Source organism: Artemia franciscana, chromosome 20 (genome assembly GCF_032884065.1).
Source record: "Artemia franciscana chromosome 20, ASM3288406v1, whole genome shotgun sequence".
Classification (NCBI taxonomy): Eukaryota; Metazoa; Arthropoda; class Branchiopoda; order Anostraca; family Artemiidae; genus Artemia; species Artemia franciscana.
The window spans coordinates 21,195,586-21,218,141 of NC_088882.1; the positions used below are offsets into that span (position 1 = coordinate 21,195,586).

The 22,556-nt window shown below is 35.0% G+C and overlaps 1 protein-coding gene across 2 annotated transcripts; it reads right to left on the reverse strand.

Moving 5' to 3' along the window:
* Window positions 1-1,293: 1,293 nt before the first annotated feature.
* On the reverse strand, window positions 1,294-20,959 carry LOC136039883 (INO80 complex subunit B-like; the record flags this gene model as incomplete). Of its 2 annotated transcripts, XM_065723847.1 has the most annotated exon segments (6): window positions 1,294-1,560; window positions 8,496-8,701; window positions 10,941-11,138; window positions 11,908-12,013; window positions 15,163-15,274; window positions 20,840-20,959. In XM_065723847.1, coding segments are annotated over 6 exon segments (893 nt in total), but the record flags the coding sequence as incomplete, so codon positions are not given.
* Between the last annotated feature and the right edge of the window lie 1,597 nt (window positions 20,960-22,556).

Sequence of the window (22,556 nt, forward strand, 5' to 3'; positions counted from 1 at the left end):
ATATATATATACTATTCAAAGTAACTCATGAACGCACAAAATTAATTTGAGTAACCTTAGTTGTGTATGTGCGTTCGCTACGTTCTTTGTTTGCTACAGTTGTAAAATTTGCGGTTCTAGCTGAAGCAGGCTCTTGCGGAGGGCATTCGCTTTCGTGTCCATACCATTCGCCTAAAAATCCAAGTTTCTTCTAATTCTTTTCCGTATACAAATAATTCGTCTGATTTTTACGGTTTGCGAAATTTCGCCTGTTGTTTACTGAAGGCTATTTTGAGGTCATGTTAATATCGTCTCTTCGGAGTCGTCTCTATCAATTCTTGTACTTGCTTACTTGTACCTGAAGCAAGATTTGGCGTTTTTTGCTTAACATGGCATCTAAAATGCAGATGTTACTTGGGTCTCTGTTTAACCATAAGCTTTCTATACTCACGAGATTCCTGTGCTTGGTGAAAAATTTACCTTTCGAGGAGGAAGGTGAATCCAGCGTTGCAAGGAAAAGACATTATTAACTTTTGTCCTTGAGCAGTAGCAACGCTGCTTTGTTTAACTCTTCCTAGCCCTTTGTTTTATTGTTCTTACGAGGGGTATAATCCATAACTTGTGCATAATTCGCATAGGATTCCTCCTCCATAAATACTGGTTAAAAGTGGGATAGGAGACTGGAAGTGACAGGCGCATATTTAGCTGCAATTTGAAGTGATCGTCCTATCATATTTCGCTCTTAACTGGTTGGTAGGCATCGTGAAGTCTTAAAGTCAACGCCGCCATCATAAACATGAGATAGAGTTAATGATGCCTAAGCAAGTCAAGATAATGTGTACTTACTTTGTCAAAGCTCCTCGTCACGACCGGTTAAACTATCTAGTAGATTTTTTTATTTACTTTTTTTGCTTTTCGTTTTCTAGTGTTTTCTCAGAATTGAATTATTCGTATTATGGAACTCTCTTAATTTATTCATTAATTTGGTGCCATTTCATTTCGGAATTCAATTATCTTCAAGCATCCTGTCTGCTGTTTCCCATTCGAAACTTTTTCTTTTATTGCTTCGTTCTTCTTCTTTTTTCTCAGGCTACATCCCTTTAAGAATTTCGCCCGACTTTTCTTTCTTTTCACATCATTATTTTACAGTAATTCTAATTTCGAACTTGCCTTTGGCAATGAGCCTGAGCATTAAAAAGAAAGTGACCCATGTTTAACGTCGAAAAGGTACTCTGGATATCACCTGACTTTTATCCAATTTTAGCTCTAGCTTCAGAAGTATTAAACTTGAAGTTTAAAGCCTCATTTGCTCCATTTTTCTTAATATTTTATTTGCGCTTCTACAAAATAGAAATAATTAAATCGATATTAAACGACAAAAAACCCAACAAATCATCATTACGGTATTATGCTTCAGAAATACCAACTTTTTACGCAATTGCTTTTCTTCCTTCCAATACTGCACGGAGATTAGATCTATAACATTCTAAACTACATAGCGGAACGTGTGTTTTTGAGCAGATATACTTCTTCAGGTTTTGACATCCAGAATTGCCACAGTACACAGGTAGAGGAGGTGCTCTGAAAGATAATTTTTAAACCTTTTAATTTTAATTTATGAATAAAGCTAGCAGCAAAAAAGAAAGAGAAAGAAAGCGAAGAAAGAAAGCAATGAATATGAAATGGAATAAGTTTCTGATACGGTAAAAACAGAATGAAATCACAAGATAAAGATTTTTTTTTTTTTTGGTCAGGCTTTAAATCGGAAGGATTTAAATCAGGATAAAAATCGGAAGCCAATTTTAAATTCACAACTAAATATTTCAAATTTAAACACCAATGAAAACACGAGACTTAAGTTTCTATCATTACACATCAGTTAGTTCTATAATTCATCGGTTAAATTTTGCAAGATATTTCTTATCGTTGTTTAAAAATTTTATGATGTTCTTAGGGAAGTGCCGCATTTTCGTAGGTGTTGCCACATTGAAGCGTAAAAAGAATGTTTCTTCTATCCGCCAAAGATTTTTGGCATTATTAGCCCCATTGGAGCTTTGAATCTGCTCACGTTGATGTAGTAGGGTAACCAAAAAAAAGTATATTCACCTGGGATATTAAAATAATGTGTCTGTAATATCTCCAAGAACGACGAGGGAAAAAGTTAAAACTTTTAGGGGTTTTTTTGGGAGGCAAAAGGAATCAGTGTTATATTTGAGGAAAGAGATAAGGGTGCAAAAACATTCTTGTCTCCAAAATATTGGTTCGTCCGAAAAAAAAAGGGAAAATTTTTCTCAGATGTTTGAAACTTATATTCGCAAGCTATAGAAAACTAAAACATCTGCAGATTTTTAATTCAAATGAACATTAGTCCCCTTCTCATTCACCCTTAGAAATTCTATAGTAAACCATTTTTAGAAACTTATACCACAAAACTGCTGGTGATCGACAATTTTGACTCAATATCTAAACTTTGTTCAAATTTAAACTACAATACAAAACTATAATTCTTGTGGAAAAACTGGAAAAAAATATACATATTCCTAATACTAACCAGCAATAAAACCAGTTCAATTAAAGATGAACAAGAATCATTTTAAAAAGAATGCTTTCCAAAACAAAAGTTTTTGAAAGTCAAATAAGTGTTTATACTATAACTTAAAAAAAAAAACAGAAATAAAGTTTTATAGTAATTCAAGTTTACAACAAACAAGAAATTACAATCAATGAATAAATGAAATCCAAAACAAACGTAAACCAAAATGAATAACCATATCCGACCCAAAGATGGCTGATACTGCTGTAGATGATGAAATGATAACTGAAACGAACAGAAATTAATATTTAAGTCAAACTTAAAAACCACTTCGATCAAATTCATGTAGTTCGCAAAAAAATACAAATGACCTTCAAGCCGTTGAAATGATTTAAAAGGGAGGGAGTTACCATTCTTACTTGTAAAACTTGATTAGCCTTGGAATATTTGTTGTTGTTTTCATGTTTCTGATGTTATGACGAATAAAACCTCAAAAAAACCACAAAGCTCAAAATACCAATATTTGTCATTAAAGCGCAAATGACGCTCTGGCCTTCAGAAGATTTAGGGGCGGTAGCCCTACTTCTGTTTTCGGTTCGTTTTCTGTTAGTTTAATTTTCTGCTTGTGTTAATTTTTATTTGATTATTCATTTTGATTTCTGTTGGTTTTAGGATTCATTTATTCATCTATAGCAGTATCTCTTACTTTTATGTAATCATTCATTTTAATTTCTGTTGGTTTCGGGTTTCTTCTATTCATTGATACTAATTTCTGTTCGTTTTGTGTTTGATTATTATATGACTATTTCTGCCGGTCTTAGATTATTTAAAAAACTTCTAGTTTTCCTTGAAAAACCTGTTTTTCAAAAAATACTTTTAGAAATTAGTTTTTTAGTAGAAAAGTAGGCATATTACATCTGGTTTGAACTTATTCAGCAAGAATTTTTCAACCTGTATAACAGGGAATAGACACAGCTACACACGCTCCTTCTCCATCCCAATCGATTCAAAGCCTCCCTTTTACACCTCCCAAGAAGTTCCCATTTTCGTTAAATCCCTCTCAACGACATCCTCCCACCCCATTCGACTACGGCCAGCTTTTCATTTGGCCCTGGACGGTTGGCCGGCGACGACTATCTTTGGAAATCTATCGTCTTTCATCCGCAGGACGTGTCCAAACCCTCTCATCCTTTCTCAGATTATAGCCCCAGAGAGCGGGATTGAACCACATTTTTCGTACAGCTTGCTCTTTGAGATACATTCAGTCAGTCGGATGCCCAAAACAATCAGTAGGCAATTTCTCTGGAAAACATCTAGTAACTCCTCCTCTGTTTTTCGGAGCGCCCACGCTTCAGCATAGAATAAACTTTAATTTCAATTTTTTTCACAGCGTGGTTGCCGAATTTGGATTTTACGTCACAAATAACATTAGTATATATATACATACATACATACATACATATATATATATATATATATATATATATATATATATATATATATATATATATATATATATATATATATATATATATATATACCATATGAAAGAATTTGACCTTCAAACATAATCCAAATAAAATATATAAAAAGATGAGTCAAAACTTAGTTAAAAAGTCAAAAAGAAAAAATAAATAGATAACAATAAAATTAATGACTTGTTTTCCTGACTATTATACAACTCAACAAAACTCGTAATAAAACTCTTGCGATATCTTTTATGTTTGGCGGAGATGGGAGTCAGTTTAGCGTGTTTTAGGGATTTTATACGGACAGTCTGTTGCGGGCGGGAAGGTAGGGTTTGGGGATGAGGGAACGTAATGGGGGACAGACAAGTTCTTGGTACCAAAACGAAGCCACAGGAGGTTCCTTCTCTCGGCCAACGTGATGAGCTTGAACTTACCTAGTAGATGATGGTATGGAACCTTCCCTTCACCATTTATGATTCAGAGTGGTCTTTTTTGGACGTTTTCAATCTTATAAATATGCTCTGAAGAAAGACCGAAATGCCACACTGGACAAGCAAACTCTAGTATTGGCTGAATAAAAGAACAATAAAGTTGGAGAAGATCCTTAGAGGGGAGGGAAGGAAATTAATCAAACGTTTTAGAAGAGAAACCGAAGAGGAAGCTTGTTTGAGGATATTTTGAACACGGGCATCCCACTTCAAGTCAGCAGTAATTGGCACCCCGAGTAGTTTAATGGATGTGACAGAGATTTGGGCAGGAATGGGGTTTTTGAAAGAAGGGGGTAATCTAAAAAAATTAACTGTCATAACTGACGAGTTATTAGCGTTTACTTTCATCTTCGACAAAGAAGCCTCCTGTGTGGACATTATCAAGTAATGTTATATTGAGCTTTTAATATTTCGTCGACAAACCTCAAGTTCAGAGAGGTCGCCTATATAATTCCATCGCTCTGTGTTGTCAGTCATGAGGGTATTAACCATTATAAGGAATAAAATGGGACCCATCAGGGTTTCCTGGGGGACTCCACAAAAGATAGAACCGGTATCGGATTTTTATATTTAAGCACTTGAGAACGATTTATTAAAAGGGAGGCAACAATCTTAACTAGAAAGGGGCTCACTTGAAAGTCCATCAGCAGTTTATTTACAAGAATATTGTGGTCAATTAGGTCGAACGCTTTCTGGAGATCAATTAATAAAAGACTCAACCAAGCATCAGGGTTTTCAAAGTCCTTAAGCATGGTTAAGTCCTTAAGCATGGAACCAAGTATCAGGATTTTCAAGGTCTTAAAGAATGCTGTTAAGAAGACTAACAAGGTAATGTGAAGTAGATGTCTCCTTCAGGTTTCCAAACTGTTGTAAGTCAATAAGTTCAAGAATCTCTGCCTTTAACCAATTTGTTAAGAAACCCTCGAACATTTTTGAAAAAACTGGGGTCAAGGTGATGGGTCGTACTCCAGTAAAATCGTTCAGGCCTCCCTTCTTTTAGATTGGAGCAATAAAGACAAGCTCCAGCACAACGGGTAACATTCGGAATTACTAATATCATTGCGTTGATAGTTTATCAGGAAATACGTTTATTAGATCAACTGGGATATCAATGGAGCAAATATTAGTTTTTTCAGTTTTTCTGTATTTTTTCTATTATTTGCTTCGCTGAAACTTCCGGGATTTTATGTTTTGGAGTTTCGGAGATTAGATGTTTTTTTGAGAGAGAGGAACGCTTGCACAATGCTAGCTAGGTGTTTATTAAGCTCATTGGATTTCTGTTCAGGCGGTCCTTCTAGAACAAAATCAAGGTTCTTGCACGAGCGACCCCCTATTTCTTTTACTTTGCTCTGTTTTAAGCAATTCAATTTGCTCTTACCATAACGAAAAGCAGCACGATGTACTTCTCTCTTTATTTGTTTATGGAGGTTTAAGGTATCATCTTTCTTTCCAAGGCGAAATAGTTTTAGTTTTAAATGGATTAGTCCTTTATATTTTCATTAATGTAAGGTTTATCTGAAAAACATGCCTTCTTAGTAATCTCTGGGAAACATTTATGGTAATTCGTCATTAGTTTGAAACAAAATAACCTTTGAATTAAGATTTACGCATGTCCCAACTCTCAGACGTAATCCAGGATCCAAAATAAAGAAGACCTAGACTTGTTAATGGCCGGTACAAAAATTCAGAAACTGAATAATTTGTTTTAAAAACGAACAGTGGTTTCAATCGTAGCATGAAATGATAGCTACTAACGAGGGGGAAAGGGTAGTTAGAGTATTGTAAAATGTTTTAAGGTAGGTAAAAATAACATCCAAAAACTTTTTAAGGTTGGTAAAAATAACATCCAAAAACTGATTCCATCTTTTCTACACCATACTTATATACCATAGCTGGTACACCTTTTGTTCACCATGGCTTTAGAACCCTACTTAAACACTGTCTTCACTGTAACTTTCAATATTCTAATCTCGGTTTGTAGACTTATCTTCCTATTTTCCAAACTTTTCTCAACTTTGAAAAACCACCCTGGGATATTCTACTTTTAACATCTTCACTGCACCCACCGTCTTTACTAAAAACGCTACCTAGGTAATAGAAGCTGTCTACTTGATCATTCTTTCATTGTCCAACATCACCTCTTCATATTCACTTATTCCTAGTCTTGGGGACTTAGTCTTTTTGATATTAATTTTCAAATTTATTCTTCCACCCTGAACTCGCAAAACCTCTAAAAGTTCATTCATTTTGCTAAAATTTCCATCTAAGATTCTTAAATCATCAGCATAATTTAATTGTAGGAGAGTTTTAATTCCCCATTTAATTCCGTGTTCTCCCATCACCTTTGCTGTGCTCCTTAGGACAAATTCCGTCAAAATGATTCATTTAAATGGGGATACAACGTAACTCTGGTGAACTCCTGATTTAATACGAAACCAGCTACTAACCCCATTTCCCACTTTAACCGCCGATTTTTGCAATTGGTCACTTTTTCTGCATCTGAGTCACTAAATACACTTTTTTGACAAGTTCGCCCTGCATGATCCCTGACATAGGAGATTGCATCTTCCCCATGACTGTGGCCCAGCTGCAATTTATAATCTAGATCCACACGGCCTAGACTGAGCTGTTAGAGCGAAATTACCAAATCAACAGTTGCATTTGTCAAAAAAAAGAGTGGGAACACAGGTTGGTAAAAACAAATATCTCCCCCATTCCTCTCAGTGGATTCTGAGCTTTGGTCATACTTTGATGGAGAGCTTGCTGTTAAAACAGTCTAGTGCACTGTTCACCACATCCTAACTGGCAAATTCGTCTCTCTCGAGATCTCCTCCCAAGCCTTCTGAATTAAATTGCATCTTTTATGCTCAGGATGACTTTAGTCATACATTATTTGATGAAATTTAACAGCTAAAATCAGCCATTCCTTTGCCTTCATGTTCCTTTCTTCTCCAAGCATTTTTACCAAATGCGCTGTATTTTTCCAATGCCAGAGTCTTGCGGAAAACCGTGAGGATGAGCGACAAGAGACGCATGCGTTCCTCCGCAAAACGCAATCGGCAGCGGTTTTCCGCAGATCCGTGTGGACATAGAGTTACAGTCCTTGTGTTAAGTTTCAGATTGAACTGTATTCAAGAATAATAAAGCATGTTCACCTTCAGGGGCAAAGAGTTACATAAACGTCGAAACTAGTCTTCCTTTAATTCATATCCAATGCATATTAGACTTGGAGCATTGTTTTGCATGCGAATAATTACACAAAAATTATAAATAATGCTGCAACAGAATGACGTAGTTTTGCAATTACTGGTAAATTGGTATATGGTAATCACTCGATAATAGAGATAATTATGGAAAATAGACATTATGTTTTAGGCAAAGTAAAGTAACGTTATCTAGCACACCTCTATTTTTCTGAAATAAAGATTCGATAAAGTTTTATGTTTCGGGATAAAGCAATAAATTATTAGCTAATGTACGTGGTGTATTTGAAATGTACAAACAATTGTCTAGTTTCGGGAAACGGAGAATAAAGTCAATTTTAAGTAGAAACAGCATACAGCGTAGCTGAATCCTCTTTAAGGGAACGTGTCATTCTTCTTAGAATAAACTATTTTAAAGGCCTGAGGGGTACAACTAGCGTTTAATCAATGGCACAGATGTAAAACTAAACGTTGTTACTGTAACAGTTTTGTCGGGAAATACATCGAAGATTGCTGCAATACTTCACTTCGCCCATGCACAGCAAATCAAGTTTAGATAAATTTCGTTAGTAATAAAGATAACTCATTCTAACTGAGGTACGCCATCTATATTAGTCCACAAGTACATTGACTTAGCTATCACCCTTCCTTAAAAAAAAGAAAGAAAGAAAAACATTACAAGAAATCGTAAATTTCGAATAATTAGTGTTCTAATAGCCATTAGTCTCTTAAAATCCGTATTAAAAAAAAAAGTTCAATATGTTTAAGAATGGCAATAGAATAGCCTACTTCGACTGATAAATAAAAGATACCAAAAATATACTTTTCGAGTCGTGGGTCCAGTGGATAGTTCAATCCTGGGGGAGAGGATATGAATTTTCCGATTGGGGTAATATGAAGAGAATATGAGGCAACCCATGGTTTTTCAAGATCATGAGCTATTTGCAGCCTTCCTGTTTTTCCTATTTTCTTTTTGGTCGACTCTGTTTTATCTCCTCGTTTGAACAGAAGTTTTTCTACCGTCCTTCTCTGAAATATAATAAATTATAATTTGGTTTAAGAACGATAGCCAATGAAAACACAGCAGTCACTGGTGTTCCTAGCTAATTTTATCTTGTTTTCAGCTAATCATTCAATATCACACACAGTGAATAAAGCCAATTTTTTGGGAGGAGCGAAATAATTTTATAACTTATTTTGTTGTTCAGGAATACGGTAGAGCACAGTTTTTTCAGATGGCTATATTTTAGCTTCTTAGATTCACATTATACATTTCAGTCGAAAAAGCGTAAAGAAAAACAGCATACCGCAATTATTACTATCCTTAAGCTCTTCTAAAGAAGCAAGAATATATTCTTCTTCATTTTTCAATCAGACACAAAAACAGTAACTATCAAGACAAGGTCATATTCCACAGTTTGCACAGACTCTTAGGGAACATAAGACGATTTTTAGCAACGGGAGGGGAGTCTCAAAAATACAACAATGCACATTCTAGGCCAAATTTTCTTGGGAAGGGATTCCTAGAATCAGTTTTATGGGGTTAGTGCAAGAAAAACAAAATTGCCAATGGCATAAAAAATCAAGTTCTACCAAAACCAAAAAAATAACAAGAAAAAAACAAGGTGACGATGGCCGAAGAGCAGGATACACCCAAAAACACCCAAAATACTACACCCAAAAAACACAAAAAAGTCGGTTTAAAGATTAAACAAAAGCCAGAGAATTATTCATGTCCAAAGAAATAAAATACTTACAAGTGCTTTTAAGTGAAAAAAGGGAATAAAGACACGCCCTTTAGCTGAAATATCTGTAATTGACTGTCATGACGTTTTTTTTTCGACTTCACCAATGCTCCGTCAACAAATGAATTTAAAGAAAACACATTTATTAATTCCTTCCGAACATTCATATATGATTTTGCAAAAGAATGACGACCGTGACAGAACTTTCAACGTTATACCTTTATCAAATAGTTGGCCTATGGTAAAAGGGTTAATATGGGGCCACCCTAGCCAACTGGTTTACACGCTAGAGTTGTAGTCCTATACCCTTTGGGACAAGGGTTCGAACCCTGGTTTAGCAAATCATTTGGCTTGGGGTAAGAGTTAGTGGTGTGACTCAGCACGCTGAGCCATCATTACGCGCAGAGGGTAAAAGCTATGCGTATATTTCTCTCATTATTTATCATATCTCCTTATTGGTTGAAAATGATAAAATTAAACAAGAAAAAAAAGCAAATTTATCTAAAACCCAGTCTTAATGAAAAATCAAGTTCCTTAAAGAAATTCTTGAAGAAATTTTTCAGCTTTGGATAGCAAGGTCTGCTTGCAAATAGATTAATTTCTTCACTCCAAATCGTTAGTCGAAAGAAAATTTAGACAGGACTAGCCTGGTTGTTAGATAGCACCAGCTCAACACTTTCTTGCTGAAAAAATTGCTTTACAGCTAGTTTACTATCACAGCCATTAAGCTGTTTAATTTATCTCAGTAGCAATCTTTGGGCCTGAATTCTTGCCCAAAACAAATGTTACAATCCGAAAAAGCGTGTTAAAGGCAATGATGGATGAATTCGACTCCCAATAATCTTACGGACTTCTGTATTATAAAATGCTAAGACAAAATAACTTCATTTCTAAGAAAGAAACAAAAGAGCATAGGCCGTTTTTTTTTTATAAAATATAAAGTAAAAAATACCTTATTTTACCAATTCTATTTTCTAAAAACATCTTTCGACTTTTTCTTTTTTGAAAACAATAGTTGGTTTAGCATCTAACCTTACCTCAGCAATCAGGACATAATTTTAGTCACATAAAAGAAAAATAACTTTCAATAAGCTTTAGTGCTATTAGAATGTCAAGTTTGCCTGCTATTACTGCACAGAAAATGCAATATTATTTGCCCCAGCTTTACTTAAAAACCAATCGCAATTTTGAATTTTTCATTCTAATAACAAAATGCTATACATCTTTGCTCTGTCGTCAAAACTATTGTGAGCTTTTTTAAAGCCAGAACAAAAATCTGATTATGACCTCCAATACTGGAGACTGGGATATTTTCCAAGAAGAAAGGTGATATTCGTATTCAAAAATCCTAGTTTTCAAATCAATATTTTTCCTTATTTTCTCAAAACTTCCCAGAGGATTGAAGGTCATTGGAAATTTCCAAGAGGCAATTCAATTCATTAGCAAGATGGGATGAGGAAGTTTCCAGCATTGCAAAGAGTCAAAAGAAAGAGAGATGAAGAGAGAAAAAGAACCATATTCACCTTTTCTTCTTCTTTCCTAACGTCTACAACCTTCTTCCTTTCTCTTGCTCTAGCCGCTCTCTTTTCTTCTTGTTCTTCTGTTAAAACTGGTTTGCTGCTAATTTCAACGGAAGCATGAGTATCCAAAGGTCTATCAATTCGTGCTTTCTGTCGGGCTGTCATAGATTTAGGGTCTTTCATTCTTTTCAGCAGCATATCCTATGAAAAAATAAATAGTCAAACATAGTGAAATTTATTATTATTTACACAATTTAATTTATTCTTATCTAAGTTTTTCGTAGGCTTTAATGTCACATTCCACCGCCTCCAACTTGTTAGTTTAAAATTTTCGCTAGGCTTATTTCAGCTTCGCGAGCAAGGTTTCTGCACATATTTCGTCCTTAGATTCCCAGCCTTTTTTCTTCCAAGGGTGGCTTCAATAAAACAGAAGCAAACAGACATTGGTCATCTGCTGCAGAAACAAAATCAAAACCACGCACTTTTTTGTACACGATAAGAAGCCTTTATATTTCTAGTGTCAGAAATATATTTGCAATGATTACTTCTAAAGCACTGCAAAAGGTTGAAAGTCTTATCTCTAAGCTATGGCGGATCCAGGGTTTTGTTCAGGGGGAGGAGATAAAAAGCTTTAAAAAACTTATAATTTTTTTATATGCATTTTTGTAATGTTTTTACGAGTCGGACGAAAATTTCAGGGGGGTGGTCAAAGCCAGTACCCACTGGATACGGCCTTGTCTACAAGGCAATGTTTTGGAGCAATGAAAATATAGAAGTTTTAACTACCTTGAGCTAACACGAAGTGAAGTTTATGCATTCCTTGGAATTCATATTATTTTTTAAAAAAGACTCGCATCTCTTTCGCTTACAACAGAAGAATATAAATATAAGATTTAGATACGTTAGATAAAACGAACAGTGAAGCCACTTTTTTCTTCAAAATAACTAATTTGCTTTTAAATAGTCTTACCTCCTCAAGTCTACCTTCTTCTACTGCATCGAGCCATTTTTCTTCTTCACTAGAATAACCAGCACCATTACTTCCTTTGTTTTTTCCTTTTACTATTGGCTTTTCCCTAAAATTTCAAAAACAATTGTTACTGCTTGCCAGGCTAAAAAAAAAACGAAAAAAAGAATGATTTTAGGGGTGAAACAGCGAGTAAACTGAAAATAAAGTTTTCCTTTTTTGTCAATCTTTAGCGAGACAAGGACGCAGAAGAGCATATGCAGCCTATGGCGGGTAGCCTAAATGCAGCCCATATTTAGCAAGACAAGGAAGCAGAAGAGCCATTGCAGGCTATATTGAGTAACGTGCATGTACGCTATATTTAGTGAGATAAGCAGGCAGAACAGCGCATACAGTCTACATCGGGTAGTCTACAAGCGGCCTATATTTAGCGAGACAAGTAAGCAGAAGAGTATATGCGGCCTATATCGGGTAAACCTACTAAAACTGAAATTCCACTTACATTAACAGCTAATGTACGGCATATGACAACCACAAATAAAAATATTACTACGTAAATATTTCTACTCTAGATTTACAAACCCAAACAATTGTTTTTTGTTGTACCATTCACAAAAAGATCCAGATCAAATAAAACATGAGAAATAAATTTATCATTCAAAATTAACAATTTTAGATTAAAATGTATTGGTATTCATGGAAACACAATATTATATAGTACTATATACAGACAATACTGTTCCCACAATACAAATACTCTAATTACTTATCCTCCTTAATGGTTTTTCCTCAGAAAATTAATTTTTATGTTTTCAAAGCTGTTTAAAATAGTTTTATAAGTCACTAATTTCTTTTTGTTTAAACACACACCTCTTTGTTGAACTTAAAAACGTCTGCAGTGCTATCTATTCCCTCTATTTCAATTTTCTTGAATTCAATTCGTCAGTATCTCAAAATAAAAAAAAAAAACTTTTAATATTTTTTCATTTCATTTTTTGAAAGTTTTAGACCAATCAGAAAATTGTCAGCTGAGCGTCACTGGAGTCCTTTTCAAATAACCTAATACCACCTGCGTCAAAAACGGAATTTCTTGATTTTGTTGTACAATTTTGTCTTTTGTACTTCTTTTTAAGATCTTAGAATGCTGGACACAAATAACGCTATATCAAAGCGATCTCCGTGCGTCTTTCCTTTTTTGGCAGAATGCACACTAGAACTAACATCCTACTTGGGTCTCCAGTACGTTCTGCCAATGGGAAGCGTAAATGATTGCAGACATTCTTAATGTAATTTTGTCAGCATTTGAAGTCTAGTATTAAAAGGTCTTCGATTGTTTCCAATCGTACAAACGGTTTTTCCGCTGGGCGTTGAACACCAACGCAGAGCAGAATCATTGAGACACAACATTATTGACTTTCATTTATCAGTACTCAGCTTCAAAACAAAGAGGACATGAAATGCAAAGTAAAGTACTAAATTAAAAGAGGACTAATGATGAATAAATAAAAGTGATTTGACATATATATAAGCTGAATTTTCTAACTGGTTGCCTTAATATCCAAACAACATTTTAAGAATAATTTTTCTTTTTTCTAATAAATGTAAAAACTAAACTGTGTGATAGTAGATTTGATAAGGCCAAAAACAATTCTGAAAGAAGGCAGATGGACAGAATTAAAAAAATTGAAAGGCTACTGAAAAAAAAATACATACAAATATTTTTACCGTTCTCGCAACATGGTAGATGGTCATGAATATTTAACAAAGGGTTTCCAGACTGATTGTTTTCTCTTAAGAGAATCAAATAATCGACAATAAATAGTTTTTATGAAGCTTTGCGTAGAATCTGCATATCCTCCACATGTATTTCTGTGTTTAGATCAAGTTTCACAATGGGGTAGTCCTATTGGTGAAGCCTTGGTGGTCGAAATTGAAATTACAAACAAACCTCCAAAAACTTTACAGCTATTGGTAATAGTGAGGATAAATATTGACTCGGAGTATTTACAAGTTCCAGATGTATATGTGTGTTGTGGATTGCAGTTTAAGGTTCCCCATGCTGGGGTAGCTTTGGTCCACCCCAGATGCTGGGGTAGCTTTGGTAGCCACGGTTCAAATAACAAACTAACCTCAAAATTCTTGAAATTGTAACAAGAAATTGCTTCTTCCTAAACTACTTGCTATTGAAGAGATAGTCGGTTTCATGGGTGGTCTCCAATGGACCGAGACCGTAAAAGTTGTCCGAACCAAAACCCATAGTAAAACAACGAGCTCAAAATTTGTTATATATCTATTGGGCTTGTGGAACGTAGCCCCACCTTTGTTGTCCGTAAGCTCCCCCATCCCTTAAACATTCAAGTGCGGTAGCGAGATGTTTGAGATGTTGATTTTTCAAACATCTACTTTAACTAAAAATCCTCAAATAGATAAAATAATGATCCTTTTTGGGGGGATATGTAATGTATACTTTTGGCGAGAAATGTGCTAATAAGCTGTGTTTTTCCCGACGATTCAGCAAAGGGGGAATCGTGGCCAAGAGCTTTCAAGTTTCAAGTTTAATATGGGTTTTAATTTCAAAAATAAAGGTATAAAAATACACTTAATACAACTCCTTGTAATGCATGTCTGGGCCCTTAAATAATACTACAAACAGCGTGATCTCCTCTCTTCTCAAATTTTAGTACCGAACGCCATCAAATAACAATAAATTTAATTTGACTCTTCCTCCGCTCGAACCCCTTGATGGATAAAAAAATAATAGTAACGATATCAAAAATATTCTAAGCACAATAATAAAATAAATAGATGTAAAAAATAAAAATTTAATTCTTTAGAAACTTTTTAACTCTCTTTTCAAAAGAGCTGAGAGACCTACATGATTTTAGCTCTTTCGGCATTCCACTCCCTAGCACAGGCAATTCTAATATTGCCTGTTCTCTTGGGTGGTTTCAGATTTGAGGTGACTGTAGATCCACCATAAAATCCAAAAAGGATGTCAAGTGACTACCATTGTGTTTCCATATATAGAAACGGAGCTTACTCCGTTTCTACAGCCAGTAACTTAAAACTCAGTACGATAAAAATGTTTAATTTTACCCCTTTGCTTTATTGTCGAAACGTAAGATACTTTCTGGAGTACACTCGTAAAAAGAATACAATTTTAATCAGCTCTTTTTTATATTGCAGTTTGTTTGATTTGTTTTCAAGGGTTAAGAGATAATAATACAATGAAAACCCCGAGAGAAATAAGAAACGAACCTCTGCATTGACAAGGCCTTAAAAGCAGCTTCACTATCTATAGAGCTATCGGAATCATCTGATTGAACATCAATAAACGAATCATCGTCAACATCGTTCTCATCAATGGAAACTAGAATTAAAAGTCTATTAGAATTTAAGACTGTTATCATGAATTCTGAACGCCAAATTTGCTTAATTTTACTTATAACAACTCGATTCATTTTGTTCTTTATCGTAGCTTTAGCTAACTGACTTTTTTTTTCTCTACCTTCTCTGCATGGAAATTAAAAAATGTTCACCTTATTTCTTGTTCATGTGATTATCATATTACTATAAACATCACTTTTTTCGTCTGATAATATACATACTGTCTCTCACTCTCACTATCTATCCCTCCCTCTCTCTTTTTTTGTTAGATTTTCTTAAATTTCTCTCTCAATCTGAATCTACACGCATTAGTAGTACCAAGCAAAGACTTTGTTTAAAATTCTAGATTGTTCAAAACAAAACTAGTTACTCTTTTTCGATGACCTTGTTTTAGGATAAAAACGACAATGATGAAATTCTTTGAGCCTAACTGTGGCAGTAATAGGCCAAATCAGTTTCAAAATCTTTTAGCATAGAACCTTTGGCCAAAACTGAAATGAGGGTATCAAACGTAATTAGAGCATGTAGTCCAATAGTACTCATTGCGTTTTAAACTTTGTGACTATGGAGTTGACAAAATAAATTAGGAAAGGTTGGGGAAGGTTCGTGACGTTTAATGTTTAGTGGATTATGGGGCTAAAGCAATTAAGCCGAAAAATATAATGATTGAATAGGATATACCATTGGTGTTATTTTCCCCACAGATTCCTACGATCCAGCTTTCACTTTTTTATTTAATAGCTGCTAACACACATGGCAAAAAAGTGGCCTAACTACCCCATGGGTGGGGAGGTTGGTAAATAAAATGGGGTAGGCCGGTAATGCTAGTAATTTTCTTCGTTCTGTGAATGCTACCCAGAATAGAGACAGCAATGTTCTTATTTTAATTACAACGTGTTTATTTTGTCTTCAACTACAAACATGCAATCTCAATTAGCAACTGTGCATTATCTATTTCAATTAATTCAAAAGAAAAGTAAAATTTATTAGAGGCATTCATCCAAGCATCAAAGTTTTACTCTCTTGCCTACAGATTCAATCAGACCAGTCACCAGCTTCAGTCTCATATTTTCGAGTATGAACAACAGAAATAGTAGATTTCATAGGTCATAGTAGTTGGAAAATTAAAAAAAAAGTATTTAAAAAAACAGTCAACCGAGGAAGAGCCACAATTTAAAGCTGATTCAGGAATGGTAACAGCTATTTCTGTTAATTTTTAACAGTTATGGTTTATTACGAAAAAATTTATGAGAATTACAAACAGATCCTGAAATCCATCGAAAATGGTGTCAGATTCAAATGTGAGCTTGGAATTACCATAAAGGGAAACCACATATAGAAGAATTACAGTCCCATATCTGAGCAGCGATGTGGATCCATCTATTTTTTACACCAGGGGTCGAATGTTCGTGTGGAATTTGACAGAGGAAAACACCTAACACCCCGCTCAACATGCCCCGAAAGTTTAAACTTAATAGCCTCAGCTATTTTTGAAATATTACAGACGAGCCTTTTTGATAATCTAGATGTATGAAACAAAGTAAAAGAAAGGATATAATAAATGAAAAATAAAATCAAATAGGTGAGAAAAAACGAGCATTCAGCCAGTAGCAAACTATGGAAGCGAAAACAAGTAAATATTTCGACAAGGACTTCCGCCAAGTTATCTTCACTGAAAAAAATTAACCTTTTGAAGTGAACGCTACAAGAAGAAAAAAGATACTGAATAAAAAAAGCCAGAATAAATTAAAGACAATTAACCAATTGGATTGGACAAATATTCTTTGCTTAGCAATAGAATTTGCCTACCTGCAACATCGATTCTCATTAGATATGCGGACATGTTGTCTTAAATTAGACTGGGGGAAAATATTGATTCAATCTTTTAATATTAAGTTATCTAAAAATTAGGATCAAGGAAATATGTCCTGTAATTGAATTTACCTAATCAACCTTATTGAAAATATCATAGATAGACGATTAAAAAAGGTAAAACAGGAAAATATGGAGTCAGTCCCCCTTGAATCAGTTACTCCGCAAATTGAAAACAAAACTTTAACCACAATACCATACATCTCGAAACTCAGCAACAAACTTTGAAATTAAAAAAAAACATAATCTCTGTTTCTTTCAAAACTAAACGAACAGTTGAACATTTTTTCAACTGGGGAAAGGATAAAACTGAACCTATACTGGGTAGTGTTGTCTAAAGAGTCCTGTGTTCATGTAGGAATTTTTACATTGGTAGGACCCACTAGCAACTGGGGGAGCAACTGCACGAACACAAAACTTCAATAAACGAGACCTTGAGGCTTAAAAATAAAAATGACAATTTTGATTCTGCTTTGGGCCTCCATATTTTTGAAAACCTTGATATTTTAGCTCTTTTTGATGAGGAAACTTATTTAAACACAATCTTTTAATAAGGCAATTTCAGATAAAAATGTATAAAATGTATAAAAAATCTAATTTATAGATACAGGAGATATTTCCTTAAGCCCAATTTATAATAACTAAAAGATTAAAAGGTTTAATCAATATTTTCCCCAGTCTAATTTGAGGCAATATGTCCGCATATCTAATGAAAATCGAGATTGCAGGCGGGTAAAATCTATTGCTAAGCAAAGAATATTTGTCCAATCCAATGAGGGAATCGTCTTTCATTTAATCTTTCTGTTTTTTTTTATTCTTTCTGGTTTTTTATTCATTGTCTTTTCTCTTCTTGTAGAGTTCACTTCAAAAGGTTAGATCTTGTCTTTGTTTTTTTCTGAGCACCGAGGACGACTTGATAGAGATCCTTGTCAAAAAATTTGCTTGTTTTTGTTTTTATAGTTAGCTACTGGCTGACAAAATCCTGGTTTTTTCTCTACTATTTGATTTTACTTAGGATATGTCATATCCTTTCTTTTCTTTTTTTCATACGTCTTGTATAGCCAGTGTGGTCTTAGAATGTATTTAATGTGGATGCACAAAATATCTTCTGATTGAGTTTGACATGCCCCTAAACATCCCTCAAAGTTCCACTTAATACCCTTAGCCCTTCATTACACACCCATAATCTAATATCCCCCCTTTTCCAAATTATACATCTTGCAGGTAAAAAAGGGCACATTGCATAATTTACGATCCATACCCTGGGGGTTGTGGAGGGCATTGCATCCTTGGAGGTATAGTTAGTAGACCTTTTGAATATTTTTAACAAAATCCTTTTATCAAAATATGGTCAGTGATGAAGAAAGGAGGCGTCTAAAAAGGGCAAGGGGGGCTGGTTTCTCTCCAATAGCTCTTCGACATCCTCTGAAAGTTTCTACATAATACCCATAGCTGTTCTGAATTATTGTTGATCTGTCCTTTTGACAACCAGCATGAACACAGTGTGTTTTGTTGTGATCGGCATCAATCTCAAAAGCTGTGGGGGATTATGTCATACTCATAGGCTAAGTTATTTGACCTTTAAACTATACTGAAAAAGATAGCTTATACTAAATTTTGATCAAATACTTTTGAAGGGAGGACAACTCAAAAAGATGGGATGGTAGGGGAATGGCAGTCCTCTAACTAGCTTTCAATCCTCTCAATATGTCCTGAAAGTTTTCAACTTAATATCCTTAATTGATTTTAAAATGTTACAGATCCTCCTTTTTGATAAACTGGATGCAAGCAGTGCCTTTTGATTTAATTTAACATAGCCCTCAAAATTTTCTAAAGCTTCATTTTAATGTCCTTAACCTTTTTGGATACACACAAAATTAAAACTCCTCCTTTTCTAATGATAAATCCTACCTTCAAACAATGGGCAAGTGGCCTAATTTAAAACCTTAACTCCACGGTTTTGGGAGCACAGCATCCCTGGACGCATAGCAATTAAACTTTTTGACTAGCTTGAGTATAATTACAATTTCAAAACTTCCATCAGTGTTCAGCAAAGAGGGGCCTAAAAAGGGCAAGTAGGGAGAGGAGTCATTCTCCAATTTCTCTTCAACATACCGTAAAATTTAAAACCCTTGCTCTAGGGCCTTGGGGGGTATGGCGTCAAGGCACAAAGGCATAGCTATTCGACTTTTGGAATCGTTTGAACAAAATGAAGATTACAAAATTTTTGATCATTGTACAGAAGAATGGGCACATAAAAAGGTCAAGGAGAAAGGGGGCTGTCTGCCCACCAATATTTCTTTAACATCCTTTAAAAATACCTTGAAAGTTTCTTTCAACCTAATACCCTCAGATACTCCTTAGATATTGCTGATATTCTCTTTTCACAACCAACAAGCACATAATTCTTCTTGATTGTATTCAACGTCTTTCTGAAAGTTTCCTTGAAGTTTTGTCTTAATACTCTAAGCTTTTTTGAAGATCCGCGATGAAGCATGCTCTATTTTCTTAGTAAAAATCTTATAAAAGTTCTTAAGTCGAACTGACCAGACATGACAATAAACAACCAAGAGAGATAAAACTCTACAAAAAGAAAACTTCAAACGAGACGACGGCCAGTAGAATTGAAAGACTAATAGACGCCTTGTTTGGATACAGGCGAAATATCCGCGTTGTTTTAGTCTTTCAATTCTACTGGCCGTCGTCTCGTTTGAAGTTTTTTTTTGTAGATTTTTATCTCTCTTGGTTGTTTAAAAATCTTATATGTTAAGAATGGGCCCATTGATCAATCTTGATGCTTAAATGGGCACTAGAACTTTTGATTGTCAATCAAATGAGCCACCACAAAAGTTTATACGACCAACCCTTCCCTAAAAACCTTACATGTTAACAATCGACAACTAGCATAACTTACATCCCTTGTCCCGGGACTGGGGGAGGGGTTGCGAACCCCATAAGCATAGTTACTTGTCCTTTGGACAATTTTGAATAAAATGACTATCTCTAAATTTTGACCATATCCAGTTGGGGAAAAAAGGGTGTGGGTGGGGGGGGTTGGGGAGGTTGATCTCCAAGTACTTTACACTCTAAAAAAAGGAACTACAACTTTCGATTTCCAATCAAATGAGACTCCTCTAAAGTTAGAGGACCATATCTTCCATAAAAACCTTACATAATAACAATGGGCAACTTGTATAACTGACAACCCTTGTTACCGGACTATAGCTTTTTTTTTGTCAACCCCAGGAAACATGTTTATTCGAGTTCTCTCTCAATTGCGTGTTCACATGAGAATTTCTGCCTCAAATTGACAAAAAAAATGAAGCCAGAGACTTCGTGTTTTACTCAGTTAACTGATTTTACGATTGACTCCCTTGATTGAGATTCTCAGTACCTGAGCCATTCTGCTGAACGTATTCATGTCCCCTCGTACGTTTCTTTAAGTTAATACCACAAAGTGTCATAAATATAGAATCTTGCTAAACCCACCTATTATCTGAAAGGATTCCCAGCTTTTAAAAGGTCAAACTTCGGCCTTAATCGAAATTTTTTTTTACAGAGAAAGAAAAAAGAGAGTTGAGTCTCTTTTAGGTCGACTACCTAGCAACACCAATTATCCACACCACCAATTATCCTAAAACTGCTACAGTTACAGAAAACTAAAACTTTTTTTTACGAGATTCCGCAGTTGTTTTTACGTCCAGTGTGTCGTCAACATCAATTAGATCTTCTTTCTGGCTTTTAGGAGACTTAGTTTTCTGCTTCTTCCTGGAGTCAAAATAATAGACAAAATCATCTGAAAAAGAAGAATGGCTTTGGAAAAAAATGTTATACAGTCAATAATATCATTAAAAAGCGGGATTGGTGCACAAAATATAAATATTACAAAGTTGAACAAGTTTAAATACAGTTTATAATAGATTTCATATGATCATTACACCCTACAACTACCAGATCCAAATGTTTCAGTTGAATCTGCTTCAATCATTGCTTCCAGTTGGCTTCTGGAATGACCCTTTCAGAAAAAAGGAATTGCTCAACAGAACTATTAAACTCTAGCAATGTTACATTTCTCGTGATTCATTTTGAAAAGTTCCTCACTTCTGATTGCTACTCTTTCATTTTAAAATCAATCAGAATCTCAAGCTAAAGTTTTAACTAAGACATTTCTGGGAGGTTGACACGGAAATTTTTCCTGACCTGGATACTTCAGAGCTCCTCATAGATCCTAAGCATACTGTGCTATGCAAGACGAATAAGCAGTTCAATCGCTGTTAAGACTAATTTTGCTAATCTAAGTGGGAAATCTTGTGTTAACAAGCAAGGGCTCAAATAGAGCTACGAATTTATTTGTGTCTTTCACTATGCTTAACCCCATACTGTTGCTATAGCTGCAGCTCTTCCAATCCCCATGAACTCAAAATGTACTAGAGTTGCTCCTAAACGTGAGATTCGTACACGACCTTCAATCTCAACCATCGATTCTGATATTTTATCCACGAAAAAGTAGTGAACAGACAAGTTTCCGCAGTTTTCTTGAATATAAGCAGGTCGAAAACAAGGGTAACATGCCCCCAAACCATACTAAAATCAAACTACAGTGCCAATGAGGCATCTTCTACGTAATTTGGCGAGTGGGTTATGCTTCAATTTGCAAGTGTATAGTTTTAATGATTGCTCAATTAGAGTAGTGAACTTGTAAAGACTTGGTTTAACAACTTCTAGCTTCTCAATTTGAAAAAGCAAGACTTTATAAACGTCTTTGGCTGTACGGCTAATTAACTCTTTAGAATCCCCGTTGTTTTGTACTCAAATACAAATTGGTTAACAAAGTCTGACAATGAGAAAAGAATTTCAACATTTGGAGCTAAGTGCCTCTGTCATACAGTGTTAATTATTCATGTAGGTTGACTGTCAAATGAAAATCTTCTTGGGTTCCTCCCAAAACATCATGGGCTGAATAAAAAACCAACAGCTCCAATAGCTTGGTCTCGTTCAACAAATGCCGGCCAATAAGCAACCCAAAATCACGTTCAAGGAACATTACAGGGCCCACAGCCCCACACCAACCTCATAGAAGATAGACCAACAATTTCCAGACTGCTAACCCCTATCAGCTGCTCCTTCTAGAGTCAGATTGATCAAAATATTGTCACATATTGGTGAAATTTCAAGAGTAGAAGAAAGACAAAATACATCCACAAAGGTCAAACGGTAGTTAAATCAAATGAGTCTGTCACTTGGGAACAAGCTAGGACTGACATAGGATTTCAAAACGAAATTCACGCAATCTCAATTTTCCACTTTTGCTTTACAAGCGTCATGTTAAAGTCAATGAACAGCCCAGATCATTCATAAATCTGGCCTTATGGTGTTATCACCAAGCCTAACTG